This window comes from Polistes canadensis, unplaced genomic scaffold, assembly GCF_001313835.1.
Source record: "Polistes canadensis isolate GaletaPanama2010 unplaced genomic scaffold, ASM131383v1 scaffold_55, whole genome shotgun sequence".
NCBI classification, from domain to species: Eukaryota; Metazoa; Arthropoda; class Insecta; order Hymenoptera; family Vespidae; genus Polistes; species Polistes canadensis.
Window position 1 is genome coordinate 809708 of NW_014569602.1, and position 22344 is coordinate 832051.

At 33.0% G+C, this 22344-nt stretch overlaps 7 protein-coding genes across 14 annotated transcripts; 3 read left to right on the forward strand and 4 right to left on the reverse strand.

Moving 5' to 3' along the window:
* Nucleotides 1-681: 681 nt before the first annotated feature.
* On the reverse strand, nt 682-2558 carry LOC106785717 (alpha-tocopherol transfer protein-like). 2 transcript variants are annotated; one of them, XM_014746401.1, is made up of 4 exons: nt 2488-2558; nt 1609-1914; nt 1184-1547; nt 682-1049 (listed from the first exon to the last, which is right to left on the reverse strand). In XM_014746401.1, the coding sequence occupies exons 1-4, from the start codon at nt 2523-2525 to the stop codon at nt 792-794; spliced, it is 966 nt and encodes a 321-aa protein (XP_014601887.1). In that variant the 5' UTR covers nt 2526-2558; the 3' UTR covers nt 682-791. The 2 variants fall into 2 exon arrangements, with proteins under 2 accessions (XP_014601887.1, XP_014601888.1); XM_014746402.1 differs by lacking the exon at nt 2488-2558 and adding an exon at nt 2003-2109.
* Nucleotides 2522-3639, forward strand: LOC106785718 (mediator of RNA polymerase II transcription subunit 31). Its single transcript, XM_014746403.1, has 3 exons — nt 2522-2750; nt 2834-2923; nt 2984-3639. The coding sequence occupies exons 1-3, from the start codon at nt 2684-2686 to the stop codon at nt 3295-3297; spliced, it is 471 nt and encodes a 156-aa protein (XP_014601889.1). The 5' UTR covers nt 2522-2683; the 3' UTR covers nt 3298-3639.
* LOC106785715 (solute carrier family 22 member 8) lies at nt 3441-11528 on the reverse strand. Of its 4 annotated transcripts, XM_014746396.1 has the most exons (10): nt 11209-11528; nt 11084-11135; nt 6438-6755; nt 6088-6335; nt 5684-5979; nt 5221-5572; nt 4504-4745; nt 4249-4424; nt 3876-4146; nt 3441-3766 (listed from the first exon to the last, which is right to left on the reverse strand). In XM_014746396.1, exons 1-10 carry the CDS (start codon nt 11385-11387, stop codon nt 3750-3752), a joined length of 2151 nt encoding a protein of 716 aa, XP_014601882.1. In that variant the 5' UTR covers nt 11388-11528; the 3' UTR covers nt 3441-3749. The 4 variants fall into 4 exon arrangements, with proteins under 4 accessions (XP_014601882.1, XP_014601881.1, XP_014601883.1 ...); XM_014746395.1 differs by lacking the exon at nt 3441-3766 and having other exon boundaries at nt 3808-4146; XM_014746397.1 differs by lacking the exons at nt 3441-3766; nt 11084-11135; nt 11209-11528 and adding an exon at nt 6929-8733 and having other exon boundaries at nt 3808-4146.
* Nucleotides 8753-10096, forward strand: LOC106785719. 2 transcript variants are annotated; one of them, XM_014746405.1, is made up of 2 exons: nt 8753-8770; nt 9698-10096. In XM_014746405.1, exons 1-2 carry the CDS (start codon nt 8762-8764, stop codon nt 9929-9931), a joined length of 243 nt encoding a protein of 80 aa, XP_014601891.1. In that variant the 5' UTR covers nt 8753-8761; the 3' UTR covers nt 9932-10096. The 2 variants fall into 2 exon arrangements, with proteins under 2 accessions (XP_014601891.1, XP_014601890.1); XM_014746404.1 differs by lacking the exon at nt 8753-8770 and adding an exon at nt 9008-9469.
* A 463-nt stretch (nt 11529-11991) lies between the features above and the next one.
* Nucleotides 11992-17000, reverse strand: LOC106785716 (fructose-bisphosphate aldolase-like). 2 transcript variants are annotated; one of them, XR_001381557.1, is made up of 6 exons: nt 16892-17000; nt 14838-15047; nt 13927-14370; nt 13416-13769; nt 12873-13019; nt 11992-12709 (listed from the first exon to the last, which is right to left on the reverse strand). XR_001381557.1 is itself a non-coding variant. In XM_014746400.1 (5 exons), exons 2-5 carry the CDS (start codon nt 15042-15044, stop codon nt 12617-12619), a joined length of 1098 nt encoding a protein of 365 aa, XP_014601886.1. In that variant the 5' UTR covers nt 15045-15047; nt 16892-16999; the 3' UTR covers nt 12095-12616. The 2 variants fall into 2 exon arrangements, 1 of the variants encoding a protein (XP_014601886.1); XM_014746400.1 differs by lacking the exon at nt 12873-13019 and having other exon boundaries at nt 12095-12709; nt 16892-16999.
* A 190-nt stretch (nt 17001-17190) lies between these two features.
* On the reverse strand, nt 17191-19635 carry LOC106785748 (fructose-bisphosphate aldolase-like). Its single transcript, XM_014746461.1, has 6 exons — nt 19392-19635; nt 19114-19317; nt 18736-19052; nt 18406-18628; nt 18138-18317; nt 17191-18056 (listed from the first exon to the last, which is right to left on the reverse strand). Exons 1-6 carry the CDS (start codon nt 19428-19430, stop codon nt 17913-17915), a joined length of 1107 nt encoding a protein of 368 aa, XP_014601947.1. The 5' UTR covers nt 19431-19635; the 3' UTR covers nt 17191-17912.
* Nucleotides 19636-19807: 172 nt separating this feature from the next.
* Nucleotides 19808-22134, forward strand: LOC106785746 (uncharacterized G-patch domain protein DDB_G0278987-like). Of its 2 annotated transcripts, XM_014746460.1 has the most exons (3): nt 19808-20641; nt 20699-21532; nt 21608-22134. In XM_014746460.1, the coding sequence occupies exons 1-3, from the start codon at nt 20337-20339 to the stop codon at nt 21735-21737; spliced, it is 1269 nt and encodes a 422-aa protein (XP_014601946.1). In that variant the 5' UTR covers nt 19808-20336; the 3' UTR covers nt 21738-22134. The 2 variants fall into 2 exon arrangements, with proteins under 2 accessions (XP_014601946.1, XP_014601945.1); XM_014746459.1 differs by having other exon boundaries at nt 19808-21532.
* Nucleotides 22135-22344: the final 210 nt, after the last annotated feature.

The following is a 22344-nucleotide window of genomic DNA, read 5'->3' on the forward strand; positions in this document are numbered from 1 at the left end:
GCAAACCTGAGGCAATCTGATGCAATCTTGACGTAGATTTGAGACAAGCCTAATTTTCCTTAGAAAATTTCTTACGCTGCGTCAGACTATAATAATCCGCCGCCAATAATCCTCTTCTTCCCTCTGTGTAACATTTCTTCATAGCACTCTGGGTTACGAGGTGATCACCCATACAGGTACAATCCTGCAAAATAAAAAAGCATCGTTATATGCATCGCATATGGAGATTTTAGTAAAGAAACTTCTGGGACATCCTGTAATGAACGTGTTTATTACAGTATTTAATTAGTCATTAGTTTTTTCTTATCAAGTTTATCGAAGTAAACATTATTTTGCAAGAGATCAAAATACACTCTTGTAATTTAATGCGATGGAGTAACAAATTTTTTCCAAGTACATCTATTTTACAAGGATATTCAGATACATAATTAAATGGTAGTATAGTAGTATATCAGAATTTCATAAATATGTTATTAATTATGTAATATGTCAAACTCATTCTATAAAAATGAAGTTACGGGATAATTGTTAGGTGTTATAACAGATCAAAGTACACAGAATAGAAATAGTTTTGAAAATACGTAAGTATAATTGTTTCTCCAAAAAAAATCTACACGAGCGTGTCATAATGCTTCATTTGATTATGTATTTGGTGTATTAAACGTAGATTACACAAAAAAAATGATTAAGGATAATTTATTTGAGATTTAGTATTTATTCTTAATTAAGATTTCATTATAAATCACATTTTTCATTGTAAATAATTCGTACAAAATATCTATTTCATTATGTTAATCTATTTCAAGCTTCTTGAAGCTCCCTTCGACTCCAAAAAGATCCGTTGCATTTTTACTTTGACCAGGTCTCAGAGCCTCATTTACTCGACCACTCATCTCATCTTGTAGGAACCAAGGTCGATGATCTTCGAGCTTTTTTATATATTCTTCGTGTAAATCTTTGGTAAGACCTGCTTTACCGGCCACATCGGTTGGTAATATTTCTAATGGAATAAATTTAGCGACGCTTTCCAATGTGGAATGCACGTGCAACTAAAAAAGAACAACCGAAACTAATTACACCATGTGTGTGTGTGTGTGTGTATATATATATACACTATAGTAGTGTATGTATATATATATATACACTATAGTAGATATCAATATTAAATCAATAATAATCGTACCACATCCATCAATTCTTTTTTCATGAAAGGTTTCATCATATTTAGAATGATATCCATAACCGCTGTTGTGTTCATGAAATGTAAACCTTTCAGACGAACAGGTAAAGCTTCTTGCAAATAGTAAAGAAACTTCTTCAGTCCCATAGGACTCAATCGGCCTGCGTGACCGAAGCTTACATTTTCCATATCAATCAGAATTATATGACCAATTCCTGTACCTTCGATATAAAGCCAATAATCTAAAATCATGCTAAAATATTTCATACCGTCGTTGTAAACATAATGCGAAGGATCGGTGTCAAGTAGTTTGCAGAAAATTATTTTATAACCATCTTTCGTTGTTTCCTTCAATGGTATTTCTGCACTGTAGACAAAGATTTTCTATAAATAATAATCATTAGATCGACAAAAATTGTATTACTTACACAACTTTCATTATTTGTCGAAGGGACTTTGATCCAAGCGGATCTCTGTTAGAAAAGAACTCAGGAACGTGAGTTCGTACAGTATAGTACGTATCTATCGTAACTTTTGTTGGCTCCAATCGGTAATAATTGCTGTGTAAAAATAATGCCAATTCGCTGTCCGTGATTTTTGGTAAATGTGGCTGCTTGTTGCACCATTCCCTTAATATTTCTATATCAGAGTCCTTTAAATCAACATTTTTTTTTAATTCTTCCTCATAACTGATTCTTGGTATTAAACTCATTTTCTTTTTGTAAACGGAAGTGCTGCAATAAAGCGCAAAAGTATTCAAAGTATCAAAGTAATTTTCCTTCTATATTTACTCCAATTTAAACACTCGATGTAGTGATATACCTCCACACACAATGGTTGCTTTTAATAAAGATAAGTTAAACCTTTCGATGTTATAACAAGAATGAAACTGTTAACTAGGAGACGAGCAGTTTTATTTATAACTGACAAAAAACAAAATAAATTAATCGATATTATAGATGTAATTGTATATAATCTAGTCAAAAGTACGACAGAAAGACGTATAAATTCCATCCTTGATGTTAAAATTATATATCGAAAAGTAAATTTGTAATTCTTTATAATTAGATGTTCTTGAAATTCTACAGACTTATTAATAAATTATATTTATTATTGCGTCGAAAGATGTACAAGTTATGCACATTTATACGGGTAATTTTGTGATTTCGCATTCAATAAATATTGGCACATTTTGAAATAAAATAATTAAAAGAATGATAGAAATATTTGAAAACGTGGCGCCTCTCGTGAAGAAAATGTTGGCGCTATCTCGCGACGGCCGTAGGAAGCAAGTAAGTCCTACTTACCAACGGAGTTTTGTTTTTAATTTTATCGGTTTCCGCATAGTGGCGACACGCGTCTTAATATGGATGTACGAAGATCGTTACACGCACGGTTACACGTTTCCTCATAACAATTTTTCTATTTCTTTCTTCTTTCTTTGATGGTTAGTATTTTCATGTTACGGTCAAAAATTATCGAAACGTGGTAGGTTAGCGTATTATGAACCGTCTGGATGATCCTCCAGGTCTCATGAAAGGCAGAAAACCATCTTTTATCGGAATGAATGGTATGTATGTTTTAACGACTCAATAACAAAGTTTCTTTTTTCAGCGATTTTATAACTTTCCAATCGATTATATTTTTTTTAAGGAGGTACGGAAACAGACGATCAACAGCGTCTAAGGTTCCAAGTTGAACTGGAATTTGTTCAATGTCTTGCAAATCCAAATTACCTTAATTGTATGTACAATTTTATACCGCAGACGTTTTATTTTCACATTTCTTATTTAACTTTTGTAGTTTTAGCACAACGAGGTTATTTTAAGGACGCCACATTTATAAACTACCTTAAATATCTTCTCTATTGGAAAGAGCCAGAATATGTTAAATATTTGAGATATCCCATGTGTTTGTACTTCTTAGACTTATTGCAATACGAACACTTCAGAAGAGAAGCCGTCAGCTCGCAATGCACCAAATTTATAGACGATCAGCAGATTTTGCTTTGGCAACATTATACTAGACGTAGGATAAGACTTTTACAGACAGCAGCGGAGCAGACTCCACATGTAAATCCGCAAAATAATGGTATTGTACAATCTAAAGTTCCTTGAAAGAGAGAGATACGTCTGGTATATTAGGAAATTTTAACGATATATAAACCATAGGAGATATTACTTAGAAATATATCTTTATATTGTGATTTCTTTGATATGGATGGGCTTATTAATCATGTTGCTAAACTGTGATATATTTTCAATAAAATATTTATCTGCATTTAATACATCATCAATTATATTTTTGGACACACAATGTGTTTTATATGCTACATACAAATATCATATTTTACATAGCGAATCAGTTTTTTTTCCTCAGTCTCGTTAAAAGATTTTCATTGTCAAACGGTTTTAATTCCAAAAATGAATTTATATGAATGAAAGTAAAAGTATATACAATAATTGATTAAGTTTCTAAATTATTCTTAAAAATGTAAAATAATAAATACATAAGTCCCTGACGAATAAAACTTACATTTCTAGTGGTAAGCGCATTATACACATTTACATCAGATTGTTTGTGAACCTGTATTAAAATTGAAAAGAAACAAAAAAATACATTTTCACTAAAGAACATTTCGGCTAATCGCGCGGACAATCTGCATTTTTGTTTTCGGAAAAATTAACTAATATACCGTTTCCGGCGTCCACCCAATCCTCCGAAAAAAGTTTCTCTCTTAGTATTTCTCTCTCCTTAAGATCGTCTTTTGCAATATCTTTATTCTCGTTAACTATTTCTTCGTCGTTTATTTGATCCGTTTTTTTAACGAACATTTCTTCAATATCTTCTATCGTATCGGGTAGAATTTTATTCAATGTTTCTGGCAAAACGATTGCTAGTATACCCGATATAAAACACAGAATACCAACGATCGCTAACGGCATGCTAATTGGCACATATTCTTCCTGAAAAAAATAAAAACACAACAAAAATAGTATTTAATAATTGATATAATTATCTAATAGCATAAAAGTGAAGAATTTAAATCGATGATATTCTTAACGTACTGATGATAACGCATGAGGTATACTTAAAAAACCAATCTCAGCAAAAACTGTGCATAAACCTAAACAGGTTCCTCTTAAAACAGTTGGAAATAGTTCAGCAGCGTAGAGATATGTTACAGCAATAGTGCTTATTACTGTTACTTTACCAAATAACAATATTATAGTCTTCGTGAGATCTATTTAAGCGGAGAAAAATAATCTTTGGAATTATTGATTTTAATACCAACGAATACCAATGAATTTTTTGTCAATCACCTTTCCAGGCTAAAGAAGAATCTATCATAATAATTAGAATAGACAACATAATTAATATCGCGCCATTTGTAAATTGACATATGCTTAATGGTATTCGTCTTCCATATCTGGACAATACGAAATATATAAACGTATAAGCAGCAATTTCTAAAGCTCCTCCTAATGCAAAAGTTACGTGTCTGTTTACGTTAAAAGTTGGCAGAAGCAATGCTAAAAGATAACACGCCATAGAGGATGAAAACCTTGAAAAAAAAAACAAAAAGAAACGGTCCAAATATTATGGCTTTAAAGGGGGTAACGCGTTACTTTAGCTCTCGGAGAATCAACCATTTTTGAGAATTCATTACACTTTCGGCAACATTCACAAATTTGTCATACATTTGTCCATTACCACATTCCCATCAAAAATTCTCAAAGATAGACTAATTTACGTAGAACTAGAGTGACGTTAACCCCTTAAAATGGATTTATCAAATTAAACGTTTAACCAGTTAGCTGCGATTGACTTATATACTCGTAGTACGGAAAAAATAGTTACCATTTGCTATTTCAATTGTATTTTTAATGAAAACTACTCAACTAATTGATTTTTCGATCTTTTTTTATTAGAATTTAATTTTACAACAAATATATTCGTCATCGTTTCATTTTAAGTAGACACTTTTCAAATAGGTTCGCCGCAGCTAACTGGATAATTATATATTTTCAAATGATTACCACTGGAAAGCCATCACAAGACTATACTTCCTTATTAATGGTCGTTTAAATAACTTCTGTAAGCTTTTGTTTTTTACTTTTTGCAATTTTTCCTCGACATTGTCGTCTATTTTGATTTCATTATCATTCGCTTCTTCAAGCTTTCTTGGATTTCTAAGCACGACGATTTCTTCGTCGATCCTCGAGGGTGTATTTTGATCATAGAAGGACTGAGAACTTCTTTTGGATTTTCGATTATTGCTCGAACAAGATGGTGAATTTTTTATTTCATTTTCTACGTCATTTTCTCTTCGTAATTCGACGTTCATCGATGAAAGTCGTTTTTTGGATGTTTGGTCGATGGAATTTCTGGCTAAAGTAGGAGCGAGACACACAAGAAATTTGTAGATTATTTTTCTATTTAATAATATACAAATTATTCTGTTAAAAAGAAATACTTTTTTGAGTTTTTGAATCCTCATACATTGGTCTTTTTGCTGATTCGAATCCGGTGAACTCAGCAATTTGGTCACTTCGTCTTGCCGTCTTATCGTTACTTCAAGAGTTTTGGATTTCTTCAAGTCGACACTCGAAACGCGTGATTTCCTTTCCGGCTTCACTGGTATCGGATTTTCTTTAACAACGGGCTCAGGCTTAATAATGTTCTCTCTGTGTATTCTCATGCAACACCCGTTATATTTCGCGATTCTTTCCAACGCCATATCGGCTTCCGTTAATTTATTTTTAGCCAACAGCCATCGCGGGGACTCGGGTATTATCCTGTAGGATAAAAATGTAAGCTAAACGAGTTGAATAATATTTAAAAATGTTCGACAAATTCAACGAGTCTCGAACTATTATCATAATTATTGTAATCGAGCCATGTACCAGATATATAGAACTGTTATCGCTGTGGGTACGGAAACAGCCAGCTGCAGAATTCTCCAATCTGGTATAACGTAACTTAATATCGCTAGGAGTATCAAGCCGATAGCCCAAGCGATTTGCATGATCAGAGCGACGAGAGTTCGCGATTTACTGGGGAACAATTCCAGGGATAAGATGTACGTTGAGTTTTGTAGGCCTTGCACGAAAATACCTTGGAAGCCACGAAGTGCCAAAAATGTAGGATAGTTCTACGGCATTATTTAATGTTCGCCGATTAATAATAATAATAATAATAATAATAATAATAATAATAATAATAATATCGTTGGAAAAGTTTTATTTGATTTTACCTGTACGACGTAAAGCGCAACAGCCATAGTGCCTTGCGTGTAAAGACAAATTGCTTGAACTGGTAGTCTTCCAATCCGATCAGCCAGAATTCCAGCGATCCAAGCACCGATCAAAGCACCAAAATAATAGATCGCTGACCCTAGATACGTCAGATATCTTCTTTCGCATATCAAGATCCATTCGGTGACGACGCTGTTCTCACCGAGCTCGATCGCGAATCGATAGTCGTCGCCGGAACAGGAGGAGCTCCAGTTGGATTCGATTGTCCAATTATTTTCGATTCGACAGCCATAAGTTCTGCTCGTTGTATTCCTTGGCTGGAATAACGATATTTTTCTAAATTCATTTTCACCAAAGTGAAAAGGTGCTTCTTCACCTTTCACCCTTTTATCAGCATACTTTGATAGAGATCTAAGCCAATGACTGATCAAGCCCCATTAACTCTTAAATATAATATATATAATATAATATACACTCTCGTGATTATTACCTGACAATAAAATTTCGGTGTGTAATTATGAAAAGCCGGTAAGGCATGATTCATAGACACGATGATGTAATTTATGCAAAATATTAATACAAGGACCATCTGAAAACAACCAACTTTCACCGTTTCCGCATTCATTCTTTTTCCATCGTTGACTTTCATCTTTGCGAACAAATTTCAATTATATATTTTCTTCGATAAACAATGATTTCTTTTGTTATTTCTTTTTTTATTATCTCGTACACCAATTTCTCTCGCACGGTCACAAAATTCTTACAAAATTTTAACAAAATTCACATTTCGATTAGGTGATCTCGAAATTCCGAACAAACGTTCTTTACGGATTGCATAATCACGATTCTATCGTCTTTCTTATCATCTTTCCTATCCATTTGATGATCGAATTAAGCCGAAAATTTGTAAACGTTTCAAACGGAAAACGAAGAGTTTGAAGGAAAATTCGAAAGAAAGTTCGAGCATGCGCCGAATGGAGTGTCATCAATGAGGGTGCACCACGCACTGCCGGTGAGAGCTGATCGCCAAGAGTCCTTTCTCTCCCTCTTTTCGTCTCTCCTTCTTTCTCTCTCTCTCTCTCTCTCTCTCTCTCTCTCTCTCTCTCTCTCTCTCTCGAAAAATAGTGTCGAGAAAGAGGAATATGCTCCGAAGAACAGATAGAAACGCGTGTCTTCTCCTAGCTACCGCCAGCTCTCTTGTCAATAATGATCCGTTTTACAATTCATTCAAAAACTTTTATTAGCTGTTAGGGAAGTGTCAAAAGAGACATTGAAAAGTAATATCAAAAATTCCAAAAATATCCAATTATTGGATAAACTAGCATGATCAATAAGTATCGTATCATTGCGATACTTTAAACATAGTACCGCGCACATTACTGCAATACGAAGCAAATGCGCTTGCGGAGTTCATAGACCTTCTGACAGGAGGACATTATCTAACTTACTGCAACTGCGCCTACACATAGGGTGTCAAAGCTCTCATAGAAAGTTACACGTCACTTTTCAGGCATCATATCATTAGTATTTATATTTCGTTAAAAACAATTCTCGTTCTTCTCGTTCTTCTCGTTTTATCGGCTATTTTCAATAAAATTTGCTTTTTACGAAATGTTTAACATTTCACATAAGAAATGCTAGATTTCTTACGCTCGAAGAAACCTTTGAAAGCAGTCACAAGAGCAGTCACGCGAAAATTCCGCACCGTAGAATGGCATGCGGTTAGAATGATATCGGATCAATATTTCGGAGATGCATTTTCTCAGGTGTGTGAGATTAGGTGGGCAATACTTTTGATTGTAACATTTCCTTGAGAAAAAAAGAAGAAAAAAAGAAGAAAAAAAGATCTTTTCGATAACGAGTGTTGGACGTCGGTCTTGGATGTCGGAGTCATCATCGTCGAACGGCTAGTTGGTTTCCTTCGTTTCTGGAACTGTTTGCGTATTCTAGGACTGTCACGTCCGGTCCCAGTCGCATCCTGCCTTTCATTACAAACCTAATAGGAAGGGGCTGGGTTTGTTCCTTTCGCTCGAATCGGCCGGTGAATCTAAAGGGAATGTTGATACGTTGAGCCTATCTTCTCGTCCTTCGATGGCTCTAACGAAGTGCGTCATTGTATATCTTTTTCGTGGGCCGGCTTCGTCATCGTTCGACGCGTCGTTTAATTACCATTCAATTGACCCACCCTCACATCGTTTATTCATTCACGAACGATACTTTTCACTTTTGTCATTTTCTTTCGCTAGCTTGCCCGAATTGGTCCTACGATTTTCTAGGTAACCGGGAACTACTATGCTATACCGAATTTCTTTAATGGGATCTCATGTCAAAGGTAAGGAGAGACTTCTCAAGATTTATTATTTATGACCCATTTGATTGGTAAAATTATCATCAAACAAGGATGGTGCCTTTTGTCTTTTATAATCAACGTGCGAATAACTTCTCGATCAATTTTCTTTAGAATAAAATTCAAACCGTGTATCGTAATGTGTTACAATAATAATTATATATATATATATATATATATATATATTTCTTATTTGAAAACTAATTAAGGGGAACATTTCTCTTGATTGCGTTTGGCCATCGTTCGAATCTTCTGCTAGCTCGTTACTGGCGCCCCAACCTTACGCGCGTATTATACGAACAGGAGATGGCCTGGATGCCTTTTTTCGTCGTTTACCGTTATCGTGGAAGAAGAACTTAGGTTCTGCGATCACGAAGCTAATGCTTATTTCTCTTGTGTCCCTTCACGAGCGCCTGTCTAATCGAACCATTTTACCGAACACGCCGAGGCTTTTATCATAATATACATTATTTTTTACGAATAACTTATTTTAACCGCGCCTGTTTTTGTGGAAATCGATCGATTCTTCTACTTCTGTGAGATTGCTTCTTTCGTTTATAAAACATTCCTGTTGCACGTGCTTCTCGTGTCAAGGACGAGAATCGAAAGCGATTAACGCCAAGCCAGATTTAAAAGATGAAAGTGACAATTACGTTATTTGCTTTAATATTCGTATGTTTGAGTGTAAGTACAATTTCTATTCATTTTCAAATTATCATTTTCAAATTATCATTTTCAATTGGATCGATCAATTTATTTGCTTGATTCATCGGAAAATTATTCATGCTACGATGCCACGCATATTGATGAATTAAACGTCGATTGTTTATTTCATTCGTTCGATTGTTTTATTCAATAATCTTGAAATTTCATATTATGTAAAGCCAGACTTTTTTCAATTATAATTTACAGATCGTGCAGGTCGAATGTCGATCTAAGAAAACGAAACAATTGTCGTTACAAAGTAAGGAGACTAATCCGGTGAATTTTATAAGGTTGCTCGTGATGAGACTAGTTTTTGGTGTGGCTACATCGATGGGATTAGGTGAAAATATTTCTGGTGTTCTTGGAGGAATATTCGTACCTCCTGGCGCGGAAGATTATGCCGACTATGCTGACGACGATCTGATCCCTGATCTATTCTAATGAAAACTGAAATGATCTGCATTTTAAGCACAAGGATATATGTATAATACGCGTTTTTTTAAATATTTAATTACTAATTTATTTATTAGTTATAATAGTCGTGTATATGTACGTACGTATGTATGTATTTTGTGATTAACATCGACTTGACGACGGCAAAGAAAATGACTGCTGTGACCTAAATGTTAGTTAACAATTATGAACAGCACGATATGTGCATCATTATTTGATCACGTATGACAAAAGTACTAACGGTACACTTTACGCGCGCGCTAATTACATATTAAAGTGGTATTTATATTACAATTTAAAATCTAGCACAACAAATATATTTGTATATTGTTCAAATAACGTTCATGAGATCGTGAGAATGAGTTATAAAGAATTATTTTCTTATTGTCTTTTTTAATAAAATACGATAATAAACGAATGATTAATTAACGATATCTTCGTCGCTACTAATTACGAGCATAAAATTGTCTTCTTTTACATTACTTTGTAAATCCTGATAACAACCGATCATCTTTTTTATCAAGTCACCCCAAAGGACGTTAGTATTACAGGAAGGACATGTACCTTCGATCGGTAAGATTTGATCGTCTTTAGAAAAACGCTTAGCCAAACAAATTAAATGTGCTATCAGTCGACAGTTAGGTTTTATACACTTAATGGAATTGTTTTTTTCGCTGATTAATCCACAAATTGAACAAACGAGTACGGGAATATGATCTTCCATTGTTGATTCGACATTATTCTCTTTTATTGGACTTTCCTTAGTAACCTTTCGTGGCAGAACTTGTCCGTAACATATTGGCATGTGTAAAGGCGGTGAAAAGGAAGTGGAATACAATTGTGCAAAGTCATCGTCCAGCCAACGAATTGTTAAAGGTAAACGACACCAGGGTCCGACTTTGAGCATTTCCGAGAGAACCATCAAATAAAATTCGATCGATTTTTGAGTTGATTTTTTTTTCGACACATGCTTCAAACGTCGACTCGCATGAGGATGCTGCCATGCCCATTCGAACTATGTACAATACATTAAAACATATTTCAATTGACATAATAAAATACATAACTAAACACACATAAGCAATTACTATTCTTTCAAAGCCTAGGAAGCCTTTTTTTTTTGTACGGTAGTTTACGTACCCTCAATGCAGAAGTACTGTTAAGAAAGCCGTGAACAATTAACACCATACTCCTAAAGAAACAAAATTCAATCCTGCAAATCTTTTATGATAAACCATTAATTTGATGTCAATCGTAACTATTACCATGGACCTCTCTCGCTAGTTCTCCATGCACCGCCGTGCTTTTTACCGGCATTATGCTGTTTAATTCTACGTCGTGGATCTACAGTGTAACCTATATAAGTTCTGCCTTTGTACTTTGAATTCAAACAATATAATAAATATACTCCGTAAAAGTGTTCCACTATTTCTGCCTCTTCCATAACTTCTTCGTGCCATTGAATACGTCTTAGGCATATTTATTCATTCAGTTCTAGAAGTTACATTTCATATTAGCATTACATGTTTTTTTCATTATAATCAAACTATACGTCCACTTATATACTTCGACTATATCAAACTGTATATAACATGTTGTTCAAGCTTCAATTATATGGAGGTTAGACGAGTAATTTAAATTATTTTTCTCAATATTGCCACCTACTGGCACAATAGTAACACATTACACAATAGAGTATGGTAAAACAGTTGGGATATATTTGTAAACATTTTTCACGAGAAAAGTTTTCACATGGGTGATAAAAATTAATTTCAATAAATAACAAAAATAATACCCTCCACAATGTATTTTTTTTTCTTTTTGGTGGCCTAGATTATAATGAAAATAATAGATAGTAATGTAACATCGACGTACAAATATACGATGTTTCTTAAATATATCTATAAAAGATTACATGCAATCGTATAAGATAATACGCTTTTGTAATTGTCGGATTCTCTTTCTAACAAACAACATTTAATATATTTACTTTATAATTCTTTTTACAGACGTAAAACTTTATATATATAACGACACTGACGGTAATATATATTTATTTCTTCTGATTTTTTCTCTTATTTGTTATATATGTTACAGAATAAAATATGTAACGTGTATTCGTACGTGTATGTGTTGGGCTTGTAACTCGTGTCATCGTCGAATTTAATTACTTCATTTTTTTTACATAAATGTACGCTTTGTCACCTGTTCATTTTCTTTTGTTTTCTTAATAATCTTCAAAATTACGATCGATAATATTTTCAACGTTACTTTCGTACACCATTTTATTGTGCGCAATCACATTTGAAAAATCTTTAAGATCCAGGATATGGTATACCCTATACAAGATTACTTTTATGAAATTTCTTAGTAAGTAGACGATGATTCAAATAACGAGAGAGGAACGAGAGAGAGGAATCGTATTATTTATCTCCTATGGGATCTGTAAGGTCGAAAGTCAACGCTGTGAAAAATATCGATAAAAGTCGTAACGATCATCGACGATGATCTATTCGATGATTTATTCCACTTTATTCTGCTTTAATATTATTATTATTATCCTCTTGTTGATATTTTATTGTTCATTACTTTTTGAAAGAATGAATCGACGATGATCGTATTCGACGGATGAACTGAAGAATGTCTAAACTATTATTAACTGAAGATTTTTCTTTAATATGCGTGATTCGCTACGAAAAGTGCAGCATCGCCGGCAGCTCCTGTGACACCTCCCGCGTATTTGCCAAGTGCCGATTCGCTGTTGGCCTGTTAACAAACAGAGATAGACAAATGTATATTTTATTTTTACGACAAAATTAATTGATAATCTTTCGAACAAAAATTTTCAAAGACTTTTCAAAACTTGGAAATAAATGTAAACTGTTTATATTATAAATAAACACGTTTGTGTGTATTGTCATATACTCACTGTTATATAGTAGTACATAAACAGCATCACACAGAGTAAGGAAAGAGAATTTTAATAGGCATGAGCTTTGACATACAAAGAAGAGTCACCGGCTTTGCTAGAAATACTGCCAGCAACATATTTGCCTTGGCAAGCAGCACTGTTTGCCTAAATAAGCATAAGATTCATGGACATGCAAAAAAAAAAACAAATTAGCCACTATTCTATTATAGAGAGAAATCAGTGATAAACTTTGTTATCGTAGTATTAGTAGCGAAACAATACAATTAGTGATATATTTGTAGAAACAACAGAACAGAGAAACAAATTAGGCTTACTGACAATAGATCAAAAAATATGTTACATTATTACATATTGAATAGTATGGTGTAGAGAAAAGTAATAGAAACGTAATTCACTAATTTAGAACATAGACATTAACACTGTATATAAATAAATACTATTAAAGAGGATAGGCTTACACATCGATTGAAAGAATTCTACAAATAATTAGATATTATAAAAAGAAATTAACGCAAGATAAAAAGGCAAACAAAATTTTACCTTAGCCCTCTTGATAAGTTCTTCCTGTCCCGCTGTCACTTGATCGGTTTTGCCAGCCCAAGCGCGAAGAACAGAGGCCTGAAGAGCACGACCGTAACTAAAGGTCAATGCCCAAGGTTTCTTAGCTGGGAACTTGTTGATGGCATCCAAATTCACTGAGGCCTCTTCTTCGGATTGTCCACCGCTCAAGAAGGTGATTCCAGGTACTGCAGGTGGAACCGTACGCAATAATGCGGTTACAGTTGCTGCTGCAATTTCTTGAGGCATTGCCTTCTTCGGACAACTTTGGCCCGCTGTTACCATGTTTGGTTTCAAGAGAGTACCCTCGAGATAGACATGATGATCGGCTAATGCCTAAAAGTTAAGAAAGATTTAATCTCTCTGTTGATCCTTTGATATTATTAAGGTATTAGTTTGAAATAGGATTTAAAATAGCGATTGTTTGTTGCATCATTTGTGGCAAAATCTTGTGTCATCCAGTTGACACGCTTTATTGCAACATTTTTCTAACCTTGTAAACAGCAGAGAGAACCTCCTCTGTAACTTGTTGACAACGAGCAAGATCGTGATCACCATCAGGAAGGATTTCGGGCTCAACAATCGGTACGATTCTTGCGCTCTGACAAATTGAAGCGTAACGAGCGAGAACATTCGCGTTTTCTAAGATGGCGAGCTTGCTTGGCGTATCCTTTGTGATTTTAAGAACGCATCTCCACTTGGCGAAATGACAGCCGTCCTTTTTATATTGGATGCAACGTGCTTGGAGGTCATCTAGTCCCTGAGTCGTACATTCATCGTTTGTACCAAAGAGTGGCACGACACCCTTATCAACCTTGATGCCAGGAATGATGTTACGTTGTTTCAAAAGCTCCACGAATGGCGTACCGTCATTAGCCTTCTGATATAGAGTCTCATGGAACAGAATCACACCGGAGATATGTTGTCCAATGACGTCCTGTTGAAATAATCATTTTTTAGTATTGGAGAAAAATGTAAAAACTTATAATTAGCGCCTAAAAGAGATAACATACACACACAAAAATTGATTATATTTAAATTGATAATATTTGTACGAAACTTATTCTTTGGCTATGCGAACAATTGTGTAATAATAAATTACATTTCCTTTTCCTTTGACTTGTCTCTTGTAGCAGTAATCATTGAAATGAATTAAAATATCAATCGATTCTGTTCAATTTTCATTGAACAATGCGTACCAAAGTAACAAATGACTGTAGAAGTTTAACATCGATTACGAATATAATGAGTATATATAAATAATTCAAGATTGTAACAACGCGATAAGAATTATTATACGTATTATTCGTTCATTAACTCTTTTCATAAAAGATATCGCTGATAAAGGAGAAAATGTAAATATCTACACAAGTGTATATTTGAAAATAAAAAATAATCGCGTACCTTTGCCGCAGTGAAAAGTAATTGTCTGTATGCTCTACGATTATCCTCATTGTTCTCTACATTGATGTCCTTTAAACGTTTACCGATCGTGGTCGTAGATTCGTCAGCAGCGAGAATTCCTTTTCCAGGAGCTACGATCTGTTCAGCAATCCTTTTCAATTCTTCCTTTAGCTCAGGAACGGCCTTGTCGTACTTTTCGGCTACCATTTTCTACGCGAATGGAAATCATTATCAATTATGTAAATTGTCAGTTAAAAAACAGGGAATATGATGATAAAGGAGAAAATTAAAGCTGTCGTCGCTCCTTTTACCTTCGAGCTCCATCGTAATTATATGTATATATAAATATAATATAAAAAAAAGATAAAAATATACATATAAAAGAAGAAAAAAGACGGATATTGATGACAATACTCGCGGCGCTTGCGAGGTTCCCTCGTATTCGCCGGTAAACTTGACTTTTCCAAAATATCTGTACACGTGCGTCTGTTTTCTTTTTTTCTCTCTCACATATATGGGAGAAAGGAGATAGTTGGCATTTTACAAGCCGCAATGCACCACGCGCAAACATTCTTTACGTTCGCATGCGCGCATAATAAAATGAAAGTAAAGATATATAATTCCTCTTGCGTGTTCTGAATTCGTGATCTAAGGATCTCAGTTATATTAGAATGCTATTTTCTGTGCGAGTTTCAAGATAGATGGGGATATTGGTGATTAGAGCAACTGTGACAATTGTTTCATTTTTCAATAACTTGCGAATTATAGGACTTTGTGATTTCAATATACATCTATAAATCTATCAAATAGATTTAATATCTATACAGAACATACAAAAATAGATACACGCAATCGATTGGTACACGCAATCCTATGCAAATTTTAATACTTAGATATATTCTGGCGCAACACGACAAACCTGTTTGTTGTTGGTTCCTTAAGCGCGATATTATACTAGCTATTATACTCATACTAACGAAGGAACAAACGAAATGATAAATGGATTTTTTGGATACACAACTACTTTTCCTATAATGAATAATTACTATATTAGCATCGAAACCAGATATATCTATTTGTAAAGACATTCAAATTTTAAGTTGCAGTCACTAATTGTATGCTTACGTAATTATTTGTGTATTTTCCTTTGTATTTAAATAAGTTAAATAAGCATCCCACTTAATACGGATTAGTAGTTCAAAAAATGACACATTCGTGAATCACGTGTGTTAAACGTGCTTGCACTCGCATAAGCTGTTTCTACCTCAAGCCCTGTTGCAACAATCTTATTTATTACTTTTATAATATGATTACGGAATGCTATTATCTATAAGATGGATTTATTACTATATCGAATAAAAAAGTTGGCATCACTCAACGTTTTATTTCTTGGCCAAGTTTCACTATTTGTTTAATATCGTCCATTACCTTTAAATAAAATTTCAAACATATGTATATATATATATATTGTATATATATATATATACATATATATATTGTTCCATTCTAAGAACTATGTACTTCGGATTGACTTACTACTACGCATCTTTTTTTATTTTAAGGTCATCATCGATTGTCCAAAAAGTAAAGATCGATTTATCTATTTCGTTTTCAATTAAGGTTAGTTTTCGTATGACAATTTTCTAAGACAAAATATAATTATACATAATTATTACACAACGAACACTAAGAACAACGCTTTTATGGTTATTTCTGTAAAAATGTATTAATCGTACGATCAAAGTTTTTTATTTTTACACTGGGATCTGTCAGCTGCTTACTGGAAAAAAAGATTATTTAAGACTAACGTTAAATCGATATCAGTAGACAGAACGTTGCGAATAATTCACGTTGTCATAATTACTTCAGTTGAAGAATACGATAAAATTGGGTGGCGGCCGAATGTCATTCGAATGTCAGTCAAGGTCAAATGTTCGTAGCGTTAGCCATTATTTAAATGATCTTTTATTCTCGCATTAAATCGTGGATATCGATTGGTCGAGGTAATCAGTAATAAGCGTTTATTCAATAATTCCGATACAAGTTCGACTTACCTATTATCGAGATGGATTTGACTGTCGTTATCGAAAATATGCACAAACGTTATTCTAACAAACTCCTCGACCGGTGGATTTAAGAGCAACTGAGGAAAGCAAAGGAACACGGCGATTTCAAAGCCCTGTGGAGCATTATTCGCGCGTGCGCGGGAATGCGCGCTGTTTCGCGGTGCTCAACCTAACATTTTTTCTCAAAATAAATATAATATTATATCTTGTTGCATTAGGTGTGAAAATTAATTCGATGCTATAAATAAATACTAAATAAATACTAAATAAATACTAAATAAATATACAAAATTATAAAGCACCAAATTTATTTTTACACCTACTAGTATTTTCAAGTGTAACCTTTTAAAAAAGTATATCCTAAATACATATTTTTATTTAACAAAAAAAAGAAATGACAAAATTATTTTGAAATTTCGAATGGTATCATGTGATCGGTTTAATTCGAGGAAACATCTAATAAGTGTTCTCATTGGTGGAATTCCGTGGGAATGACGACATATTGACCAATAAAAGAATAATATGTAGTCCGTTCAGCGTGATACGATTCAACTGGCACGTAGCGTACAATCGACGAATCATCCACGTACCCAGTCACGTTTTATTGAGAACCTTCGCTTTAAAGGTCAACTAAGGGCACCTTCTTTTGACATTCTAACTTCAAATTTTTGACATTTTTTCACTGTCAAGATTAATGCACTATTATGCAAGATCTCTTAAATATTCTCAAAGATTTTGGATCAACAAATAAAATAATTCACATTCATGTTGAGAACCTAAACACGAAATATCATTATTCCGATTATTAAAGCCAATAAGTGGAGTTTGCGTATCAAAAGACAGGCCATTCCGATAACCGTTGACTGTTTTTCTTATTTAAAACGTAAATATATTTTTCTTACGTTGTAAAAATAACGCTATGATAAAATTGCACGCGCCCGATAATTTAATTTAATCGGTCCAATAATTTCGTCAACATTTATACGTTATTATTTTCGATTATTCGTAATTATGAAATATTTTTTGCGAGCACGCTTTGTATGTCTAATTTTCCAAGTGACGCCTCGGAGCATAATTTAGCTCTTCCCAGTAATACCGAGTGTGCTGCTTCCACGTTTGCTACGTTTCCTTTCCAAGTTTTCATAGCTTCATACTTTATTTAATTAAATACGTAAATATATTATCATAAAATTCTAACAAACGTAAGAGAAAGATTTGATAGTTAGCTAAGTACTTGTAAGCAGCGGCCATAACAGAAACTCAAAGTCCATGGTTTTTTTCCTTCAAACGTATTTATCGCGTTTAAATTTAATATCGAGTCCTCGTCGGTTTGCCCATTGCTTAAAAATAAAATCGTTGGTACGGCCGGAGGCACCGTCCTTTTTAACGCTTTCAATGTGTATTCAGCTACAATCTAAAAATAAATGAATTGATATTTAAGATTTATCAGTTAATAATTCCAGAATAACATGACTAGTTCACATTTATACGTATCAACTGACTTGCGGCGTATAGTTTTTGATATTTTTAACACCCGGTAATACCATTGCCGGTTTGAGAATCATTCCCTCCAAATAAACTCTGTGCTCGTTCAAAGCTCTAAACAAAATGGACAATACCTGCTCGTGAATTTGTAAAGCTTTTTCTATACTATGTTCTCCAATAGTTAATATTTCTGGTTCCACGATTGGTACTAAACGGGCACTTTGACATATAGTTGCATACCTAATAGAATACAAAAATCGGTTATATTTGAGATAATCTATAAGTATTACATATTGTGCATTTAATAATTACATATGTTACATGTATATTTAATGAATGCAATTTACCTCGCAAGCGTGTTCGCATTTACCGACATAAGCAGTCGACTCGGTTTCGTTTCTGAAATTGAATAAACGCATCTCCACTTGGTAAAGTGGCAACCTTCGCGCTTGTATTGCATACATCTTTCCTTCAAATTGTCCAAGCCTTCTGTTGTCAATTCCTTTTCGGTACCAAATAGATCAATTAGGCCTTTGTCCACTTTAATACCAGGTACGATGTTTCTTTGTTGAAGAAACTCGGCGAAACTGATGCCGTCGGTTGTTTTTTGGTAAAGTGTTTCATGATGCAAGATAATTCCACTTATATATTTCGTTAATTCGGGCTACGATTGTAGGAATCGTCTTTATTGATAAACCCTTGTTTATCCTAAATAACTGATTTACCTTATAAGCAGAGAATAACATTTGTCGATATTCTCGTCGGGAATCTTCTGTATTTTCTATTCCAATTTCTTCAAATCTATCATTTAAACTCATGGGTGATTCGTCGCTAGCCAATAAACCTTTTCCAGGCACACTGAGTGCTTCTATAATTTTTCTTAATTCGAGAGACGGTGCTGCATAGAGATCGGTGAATTTCTCACTTATCTGCAATATATTTTTATAAATGTGCAATTAATTATTTCATAAATAATTATTATAATGATTTAATACAAACTAACTTTGTCCTTACAAAAACATCTTGGCGCTGCTGATGCCATTTTTTTTATCAAAAATTATATTTTCATACGTTAACAAGCGTAATTTCACTCATATTTTGTATTTTTCATTATTTTTATATTAAATTTTCTCAGAAGATTCATTTAAATGAAACTTTAGATTTAAACCGTAAATATTTGTCACACATTGACAATGATAGTAATTAAAGAAAAATGAAAAACAAATGATTGCTTAAAAGTTTGCACACACATTTTTTTCATTAAAAATCTTAATATTAAATGTGTGTTTTTTATGCTGCAATATAAATATTAATATATGAATATACATAGAGACATATGGAATAAATATAATTCTTTTATTGTCTATCAACGTTTATTATTATGTTAAATAGTTTTTTCGATGGAAACCTCTGTTATAGTAAAATATAGATGGCCCACTATCAGTGTACACAAACATGAGGGGTTGCCTTTAATCTCGCTTCAGTTTTCGAAATTGAGAACGATAAAGTCGGTTGAACTTTTCATGTTACATCCATGCAGAAATACTTAAATAATCCAATCGTTCGACTGCGACATTTTATGTTAAAGTTTTATTTCCTAAAGTTATTAAGTTTGATAATTAAAAAGAGAGGTTAATGATCGGTATGAGTAAAAGTTGTGAGTGTAATTACAAATAAATTGTAATTAATTGAATACTTCTGTTATTTCAATTACATGTAGATCATTAAACAATTGCATATACAATAAAACATATTAAAAATAGTTCGTAAAAATTCAATAACTAACTGAATAAAAGTGAATATGGAAGCAGGATAAATATATCTGTTTTGTAATAATATTACCAAAAGTATAATTAACGGTATAACGATTTTAAAGAAGAATATATGGCTTATAAGGACAATATATAAAGGCTTAATATATTCATATATTTATTTTTATAAATTCACTATGAGCGGCAGAGAAAGTAATGAAACTAAATGCGAGAGAAGTTCGAGAAGTAAACGACACAGAATGAAGGAACAGGCGCAATCTATTAACAGCGATGAATCTGACAGCAAGTTAAAGAGAAGAAGCGCGTGCAGTAAAGATAAAAGGAAGAAGTCAAGACGTAGAAGTAGCTCGAGTAGTTCCAGTTCTTCCAGTACTTCCAGCCACGAGGCTAAATTGCAAAAAATTAAGAAAAAAAAAAAAGATTGCGATGAGCGTACATTTAAAGAATATAAAAATGGAATTGCACTGCAAAGAATGGACAGGTCTGTAAACAATTATAAAAGTTTAAGGAATTACAATATGCCATCACATAATTTCAGGGAACGCGGTAATACAACTATGAGAGGATCATATAAATATGGAAGATTTTATAATAGAAATAGAAGAATGCCGTATAACAATTACCAATACTACAGGCGTAATAATGAGGGGAGGAATTATTATACGCATTACAATAATAGAATACCTAATTACAATAGATCACGGAATAATCAAGATCAAAATATTGATTATCACAGGAATTCAAACAAGGATGCATCTAATCAATTTGTGGGAGAAAGTAATTCTAGAGACAGTAGTTCCAAACAAGATAAATGTTCATTAAAAATAGACAAAATACATAATATAAAAACCAATGTAGATCCTTCGCATACAAAGATTAGAGAGAAAAGGAAAGCAGATTGTTTGGAGAGAAAGTCTGATCATCGTACTCAAAAAAAGAGGAAAAGAAGATCATCCTCTTCTTCCAGTTCATCCAGTACAAGTAGTACTAGCAGTGTTAGTAGCAGTACCAGCAGTACCAGTAGTACCAGTAGTAGTAGCAGCAGCAGTACTAATAGTACCAGCAGTTCTGATTCTTCCGAAGATGAAAGAAAACGTCAAAAACAGAAAAAAAAAGCTAAAAGAGTTAAAAAAAATGTAAAGAAGCATAGGAAGAAGAGGAAGTTGAAGAAAAATTCAAAGAAGAAGTTGAAAAAGTCGTCGACTACTGAAAGTAAAAAACGTACTTCCGAAAAAACTAAGGATACTGCTGCAGAAATTCCACCTGATTTGTCAGAGAGAGCCAAACTAATGGCTCCTATTACAAAAGAAGAATGGGAAAAAAAACAAAGTTTGATACGCAGGGTATACGATGATGAAACAGGAAGATATAGGTAATAGTATATCTACGCAATGGTGCATATACATAATTTTGTTTATTCTATAGAATTATAATAACAATTTTTCAGATTAATTAAAGGAGAAGGTGAAATAATAGAAGAAATTGTTAGCCGAGAACGTCATAAGGAAATAAACAGACAAGCCACCAAAGGAGATGGAGATTACTTTCAAGCACGATTAAAAGGAAACATTTTGTGAATTATTTTTATATATAATAAAAGTTATGCTTTTTAAATAATTATTAAGTTATTGTGAACGTCAGTATCCTGTATTATTAAATCTCTATTATTATATCTATTTTGTAATGTTTCAAAAACAGCTTACAATTTAAGATACTTTAACACGTGTTTAGACAAATCTTGTAGTTGGTAATAAAATTATGAAATAATATCTTGTCTGCACTATATTTAAATAAAGAAAAATTATGTTATAGTATATTGAGAATATTAAGAATGTTTTTTTCATTCACAGTTACAAATTACATTATATCACAGTAACAATAGTTATTTGTGTGTGTAATATATCCATATTCTATAACTAGATGTCTTTGATTTTGACCACCGATCGATATATCGATATTTTACACGAATTATGAATTAATATTTTTAATGTACATGTTATTTAAAAAAACCTTATATATTTATTAATGTAATTATTAATAAATTGTAGTATAAATTTGTATAAACTTATTACTATAAATTTGATGTGGATGACGTTTTAATTGATCGTTATTTTGTAATCGTAATATGATAGAATAATGAATACAATAATAACAATGTAGAGCTAAAAATTATGATACGTATAA

Bases quoted from the DNA above. Each gene is read 5' to 3' on its own strand.
- LOC106785717 (XM_014746401.1), bottom strand. From the start codon at position 2,525: ATGCGGAAACCGATAAAATTAAAAACAAAACTCCGTTG. The intron at 1,915-2,487 runs GTAAGTAGGACT...GCTTTATTGCAG, and splicing joins TTAAAAACAAAACTCCGTTG to CACTTCCGTTTACAAAAAGA. The intron at 1,050-1,183 runs GTACGATTATTA...GTTCTTTTTTAG, and splicing joins AAAAAGAATTGATGGATGTG to TTGCACGTGCATTCCACATT.
- LOC106785718 (XM_014746403.1), top strand. From the start codon at position 2,684: ATGAACCGTCTGGATGATCCTCCAGGTCTCATGAAAGGCAGAAAACCA. The intron at 2,751-2,833 runs GTATGTATGTTT...ATTTTTTTTAAG, and splicing joins ATCTTTTATCGGAATGAATG to GAGGTACGGAAACAGACGAT. The intron at 2,924-2,983 runs GTATGTACAATT...TAACTTTTGTAG, and splicing joins AAATCCAAATTACCTTAATT to TTTTAGCACAACGAGGTTAT.
- LOC106785719 (XM_014746404.1), top strand. From the start codon at position 9,422: ATGAAAGTGACAATTACGTTATTTGCTTTAATATTCGTATGTTTGAGT. The intron at 9,470-9,697 runs GTAAGTACAATT...TATAATTTACAG, and splicing joins TAATATTCGTATGTTTGAGT to ATCGTGCAGGTCGAATGTCG.
- LOC106785715 (XM_014746395.1), bottom strand. From the start codon at position 11,387: ATGGAAGAGGCAGAAATAGTGGAACACTTTTACGGAGTATATTTATTA. The intron at 5,980-6,087 runs GTACATGGCTCG...TTTATCCTACAG, and splicing joins ATAACAGTTCTATATATCTG to GATAATACCCGAGTCCCCGC. The intron at 4,425-4,503 runs GTGATTGACAAA...CCGCTTAAATAG, and splicing joins TTCTTCTTTAGCCTGGAAAG to ATCTCACGAAGACTATAATA.
- LOC106785716 (XM_014746400.1), bottom strand. From the start codon at position 15,044: ATGGTAGCCGAAAAGTACGACAAGGCCGTTCCTGAGCTAAAGGAAGAA. The intron at 14,371-14,837 runs GTACGCGATTAT...TTATTTCAACAG, and splicing joins TACTTTTCACTGCGGCAAAG to GACGTCATTGGACAACATAT. The intron at 12,710-13,415 runs GTAAAATTTTGT...GTTTGTTAACAG, and splicing joins AACTTATCAAGAGGGCTAAG to GCCAACAGCGAATCGGCACT.
- LOC106785748 (XM_014746461.1), bottom strand. From the start codon at position 19,430: ATGGCATCAGCAGCGCCAAGATGTTTTTGTAAGGACAAA. The intron at 19,318-19,391 runs GTTAGTTTGTAT...AATATATTGCAG, and splicing joins GATGTTTTTGTAAGGACAAA to ATAAGTGAGAAATTCACCGA. The intron at 19,053-19,113 runs GTAAATCAGTTA...CTACAATCGTAG, and splicing joins TGTTATTCTCTGCTTATAAG to CCCGAATTAACGAAATATAT.
- LOC106785746 (XM_014746459.1), top strand. From the start codon at position 20,337: ATGAGCGGCAGAGAAAGTAATGAAACTAAATGCGAGAGAAGTTCGAGA. The intron at 21,533-21,607 runs GTAATAGTATAT...ACAATTTTTCAG, and splicing joins GATGAAACAGGAAGATATAG to ATTAATTAAAGGAGAAGGTG.